General features: G+C 38.9%; 1 protein-coding gene across 1 annotated transcript; it reads right to left on the minus strand.

Moving 5' to 3' along the window:
* Positions 1-1116: 1116 nt before the first annotated feature.
* PABPC5 (poly(A) binding protein cytoplasmic 5) lies at positions 1117-3174 on the minus strand. The gene is made up of 2 exons (XM_032390093.1): positions 3090-3174; positions 1117-2544 (listed from the first exon to the last, which is right to left on the minus strand). Exon 2 carries the CDS (start codon positions 2402-2404, stop codon positions 1256-1258), a length of 1149 nt encoding a protein of 382 aa, XP_032245984.1. The 5' UTR covers positions 2405-2544; positions 3090-3174; the 3' UTR covers positions 1117-1255.
* Positions 3175-6000: the final 2826 nt, after the last annotated feature.

Below are 6000 nucleotides of genomic sequence, written 5' to 3' on the forward strand. Positions count from 1 at the left end.
AGTATAATATGGATGGAAGGTAGATGGGTGGGGAAAAGAGGGGACTACAAGTAAAATATTGAAAATCTGTAATCAAGAAATTACAGGCTAAATAATGTAACTGCAATATAGAACAGAACATTTTGTCACAACTTCCAAGCAGCCAGACATAAAGAGAACCATACTGGATTAATAGCTCTCATATAATAGATGGAGGCATATGATTTAATCAAGAGAGGCAAGCTTTTCCTTACTTTTGATACATATGTGAATATTATCACAGGGATGTATTAAAAAATTTACAAGAGATAATGACAAGTTTAATATTGAAGATAGTCTTCAATGCAGTTTTTCAACATCACTGTATGGATTATTTATCCTTATATTGACACTTTATAGAGGCGGAGGTAAAATTTTAAAATTATCTATAGGTAAAGGCAATTCAGTGCACTTATTCATCTTTTTCATTATTTTAACATGACCCATCTATACTACTAAAGAATTAAAAAAAATGAGTGGCAAGAATGCTCCTTAGACGTCCTCATATATTAAATCTCTCAGATTTTTAAGGTGAAACTCATTTTAATAATGCTTAAAGTGTTAGTCTCCTAAGGTACTGATTGAGAAAACACCAATATGTTTATTTCTCTGGGCATGAAAGAAAACTCCCGACACTTAGTCAAAGCCACTGCCAACTCTGTGGTATGCCCACAATATATTAGAAAAGGGAAAAAAAAAAAGTATAAATAAAGAAACTCACATCTCTTTAAAATAACATTCACTTTAAATAATAAGGTAAAATTATGCACAAATGTTAAGTGGATCACATACATTTTCGCCTGCTCTACTGATTTCTCAAAAAGAAAGTCAGAAGTTTTATGTGTGATAGATTCAGAAATAATGTCCATCTTGAGAATATTTTCACAGAAGCAATTACATTAGTATTATAACTGGAATAAGGAAGGAACCTATGTTCAACCAATTACCTTACCTGGACTGGTTTAGGAAAAAAACAGTATGTGGAGGGATGAATTTTATTCTACATATTTCTAAGGATATTTTATCAAAAAATAGTACAAAATGACAGTTTTACAATTAGAAATTATGTTCTTCACTAAAATGAACAAGGTTTTCTAGTTTTACTTTTTTTTTTTTTTTCAAAAGAAAATATTCACTTAAAAAAAAATAACCTGGAATAAAATAACCTCTTATCACAAAGTAGCCCAAACTAAGTAGGCACCAGCTTAAGGCTGAAACAAATTGAGCATTCTTATTCTCACCACCTGCGCCTGGCCTGGCCCAGGGTAACATGCAGGGGCTTGGAGCCCACTGTGCGACCATTCATCTCATCCACTGCTTTGGTAGCATCTTCAAAAGAGGAGAAGCAGACAACACCAAACCCTTTGCCTTGCCCTACTTCCACCATCACTTTGGCCCGGCTAATTGATCCAAAGGAAGAAAATTCCTCCTTCAGTTTTTCATCATCGATGGTCTCATCCAGGTTCTTAATATAGATAGGCACCCCCGGAGGCCGACTTTTTTCTTTTAATCTCAGCCGTTCAAATCTTCGTCTTAACTCAGCCAATCGTTCAATTTTCTTCTGTGCTCGCCCTACATATAGAACTTTCCCATTGATGGATTTTCCATGCAGGTCTAATACAGCTTTTTGGGCAGCCTCGTGTGTCTCATACCTCACAAATCCAAAGCCCTTAGATTTCCCACTGGCATCTCTTATTACCTTAACACTCTCAGTTGGCCCATATCCACTAAAGATTTCCTTCAGTTTTTCGTCATCCATGTCATCTCCAAAGTTTTTAACAAAAACATTGGTGAAAGTTGCTCTATCCCTGGTTCTGACTTCAGCTGCCCGCTCTTCTGGGAATTTGAATCTGCCAACATACACCTGGCGGTTATTAAGCCGCACTCCATTCATGTGCCAGATGGCTCTGTTGGCAGCAGCCAGGCTGTCAAAGTGCACATAGGCATAACCCTTAGAGCCATTGTCATCACATACGACTTTGCATGAGAGAATGTTCCCAAAAGCAGAAAATAAATAGAAAAGGGCCCTATTGTCTATGGATTTATCCAGGTTTTTGATGAATATATTTCCAACTCCAGACTTTCTTAAGCGGTCATCTGGCTGAGACCACATGAGGCGGAAAGGTTTGCCATTAATCAAATCAAAATTCATGGTATTCAGGGCCCACTCAGCATCTGCAGGAAAGCGGAAGTTAACATAGCCATAGCCCAGGGGGCTGCGGGTGACAGGGTCACGGCAGATTCGGGTGAAGCGCAGAGGGCCAGCAGGCCTGAACTTTTTATAAAGCATGTCCTCCGTGACATCTGGGTCCAAGTCACCCACGTACAGGGCAGCCTTTAGGTACTTCTTTTTCTTGCCAGCAGGATTAGGCTCTCCACTCCCCATCTTTCTGAGTACAGGGAGGTGGCTCTCTTGGGAGAGAAAAGAAGGCTGATTTCTCTAAGCTATGGGCCAAGCAGCTGTTCACAAACAGAAGAAAGCCAAGGAGAAGGAAGCTAAAAGCAGACTCAGAATCACTGTTGAGGCTGAGAAAATGAAGTTCAGAAACAGCTGGTCAGCAGGTTCAGAACAAACACATCAGACAAAAATGCATCCCAATAACGAATCTGTTCTAAGGGGACTTATAATTTCCACCCATTAAGATTTAAAATCTGTTTCAAAAGCCAGTAGTAAGAAAGAAATTTCCTGTTCCCCATTTAATTGTTAAGAAATCATCAGGCAGCTGGCTGTCACCCCACATCCAGCATTGCAGACAGAGGCCTCGAGACCTGTTTTCTGCATAAACATAGGCCTAGAGCTCCTGTTGGCTTAAAATTTCTATTTACATGGGCAGGGGCCAAACGTGTATTCCTCCGCCGGCTGCCTGGCCGGTCTCAGGCGGGCTCTCAGCTAACTAAGGCCGCTAAACACACTCAGCGTCAGCAAAAGGGCAGACTAAACACTTGGTGCGCTGGGGCCGGAAGGCAGGCTGCAGACGGCGGATCAGATCGCACAGAAAGACAGACAGACAGACACACGCGCTGGAGACGGGAGACCGCCCAGATACCCCAGATGCCCACCGGGTACGGACCGAGTGACGCGCGGTAATTTCGGCAGTCTGAGACTCGCGGCAGGTCCGGAGGGACTGACTGGCAGACACGCACTGGGTCAGCTCAGGCGGGAGGCGGTTCCGGACAGATGCGGGGCGGAGTCAGAGGAGAAGGGCAGATGCGCAGCGGGCGGGGAGAGCAGGGACCATGGACGTGGATTGCTCTCCGCAGGACAGACCGACCCAAGGACGAAAACCATTTAGCTGTGGTAGGGCGGGCGGGGCGTGAGGAAACCCGGAACCCTGCTAAGTAACTTCCCGCTTCCTCTGTGCCAAGATTAAAAAAAAAAAAAAAAAAAAAAAAAGCTTTTTCAATATTTTTTTTTAAGATTTTATGTTTTTATTTATTATCTTAAAATATTAATTTTAGGCTGCTGATCCCAAAATCAAAGCAGGAGGTGATCACCTAGGCAGAAGGAACTCTCATACTTTTTTTTAATAAAAAAATAATTCCCAATACTATTTCTGCTTAGGAAATAAGATAAAGGGTTGCATACTTTCCTGAGTTAATTGGAAAGTCAGAATTGACAGCTATACTGGATTCCCATTACAGTGCTAAATGATCACAGGGTCAAATAAAACACAGGGCCATGTTGTGTTTGGCCTTTATCCTTACTCCATTAAACTCCAGCATAATGATCACATTATCCCCAGGTAGTAGGCAGAATTCTTTTCACTGCTCCAGTAATACTAAGATTTTAATGACTGGAGAACCATAAAATGGCTTTTTATGATACCTTGTGTCACAAAACGTTGAAAATGTGCTGTCTCCATAATCACATATTACAAAATCTTACCGAAAGAGATAAAAGCTGCAGAATCAATACAAAATGTATGATTAACGTTCATAGATGAAATAAACATGTAAAAATATAGGCACTTTATGCATTAATTACTGATTATTTTTTAAGTTTTTATTTAAATTCCAGTTGGTTAACATACAGTGTAATATTAGGTTCAGGTGTACAATATAGTGAGTGATTCAACACTTCCATACAGCACCTGGTGCTCATCACAAGTGCACTCTTTAATCCCCATCACCAATTTAACCCATCCCCCACTCACCTCCCCTCTGGTAATCATCAGTTTGTTCTCTATGGTTAAGAATCTGTTTCTTGGTTTGCCTCCCATTCTTTTTCTTTTCCCCTTTGCTCATTTGTTTTGTTTCTTAAATTCCACATATGAGTGAAATCATATGGTACTTGTCTTTTTCTGACTGACTTATTTCCCTTAGCATAATATTCTCTGGCACCATCCATGTCTTTGCAAATAGCAAGATTTCATTCTTTCTTATGGCGGAGTTATAGTCCATTGTATATATACAATCTTGTATACTATATATAATATTCATATATATACATACCACCTCTTCTTTATCCATTCATCAGTTGATGGACACTTGGGTTATTTCCATAATTTGGCTATTGTAGATAACGCTGCTATAAACTTCCAGGTGCATGTATCCATTTGAATCACTATTTTTATATTCTTTGGGTAGATACCTAGTAGTACAATTGCTGAATCATAGGGTAGTTCTATATTTAACTTTTTGAGGATCCTGCATACTGTTTTCCAGAGTTTCTGCACCAGTGTGCATTTCCACCAACAGTGCAAGAGGGTTCCTCTTTCTGCACATTTTCACCAACACCTGTTGTTTCCTGTATTGTTGCTTTTAGCCATTCTGACAAGTGTGAGTTCATATCGCAATGTAGTTTTGACTTGTATTTCCCTGATGATCAAGGATGTGAGCATTTTCTCATGTGTCTGTTGGCCATCTGTATGTCATCTTTGGAAAAGTTTCTATTCATGTCTTCTGCCCATTTTTAGATTTGATTATTCATTTTTGGGGTGTTGAGTTGTACAAGTTCTTTATATATTTTAGATACTAACCCTTTATCAGATATGTCATTTGCAAATATCTTCTCACATTCCGAAGGTTGCCTTTTAGTTTTGTTGATTGTTTCATTCACTGTACAGAATCTTTTTATCTTGATGAAGTCCCAATTGCTTATTTTTGCTTTATTTCCTTTGTTTCAGGAGACATATCTAAAATGAATTTGCTATGGCCTATGTCAAAGAGGTTACTGCCTGTGTTCTCCTTCAGGATTTTTATGATTTCAGGTTTCACATTTAAGTCTTTGATCCATTTTGAATTTATTTTTGTGTATGGTGTAAGAAAATGGTCCAATTTCATTTTTTGCATGTTGCTGTCCAGTTTTCCCTCTGTTATTTGTTGAAGAGACTGCCTTTTTTCTATTGGATATTCTTTCCTGCTTTGCTGAAGATTAATTGACCATATAGTTGTGGGTTCATTTCTGGGTTTTCTATTATGTTCCATTGATCTGTGTGTCTATTTTTGTGCCAGTACCATATTGTTTTGATCACTATAGCTTTGTAATGTAACTTGAAGTCCAGAATTGTGATGTCTCCAGACTTGCTTTTCTTTTTCAAGATTGCTTTGGCTATTTGGGGTCTTTTGTGGTTCCATACAAATTTGGGGATTGCTTATACTAGCACTATGAAAAATGCTGATGGTATTTTGATAGGGATTTCATTAAATGTGAACATTGCTTTGGATATTATAGACATTTTAACAATATTTGTTCTTCCAATCCATGAGCATGGAATGTCTTTAATTATGAATTTCAACATGAGTTTTCAACTTTAAACCATGGCAAGAAACAATGTTATAAGCTTAGACTCAACTCAGGTTTCCCACTATATCTCTCTCCTTAAAGTTTGTGAGAAATTGTTTTGGAAAGGAGTGTTTCCCTCTCTTTGGAAAATCATCAATGTCTATAACACACAGCTCCTCATCTAGTCCCTTCCACAACCCCTCCCCTCTAAAAGAAAATCCAAACAAAACTTATATCAATACTATTATGCTGGAAAA

This window comes from Phoca vitulina, unplaced genomic scaffold, assembly GCF_004348235.1.
Source record: "Phoca vitulina isolate PV1807 unplaced genomic scaffold, GSC_HSeal_1.0 scaffold57, whole genome shotgun sequence".
NCBI classification, from domain to species: Eukaryota; Metazoa; Chordata; class Mammalia; order Carnivora; family Phocidae; genus Phoca; species Phoca vitulina.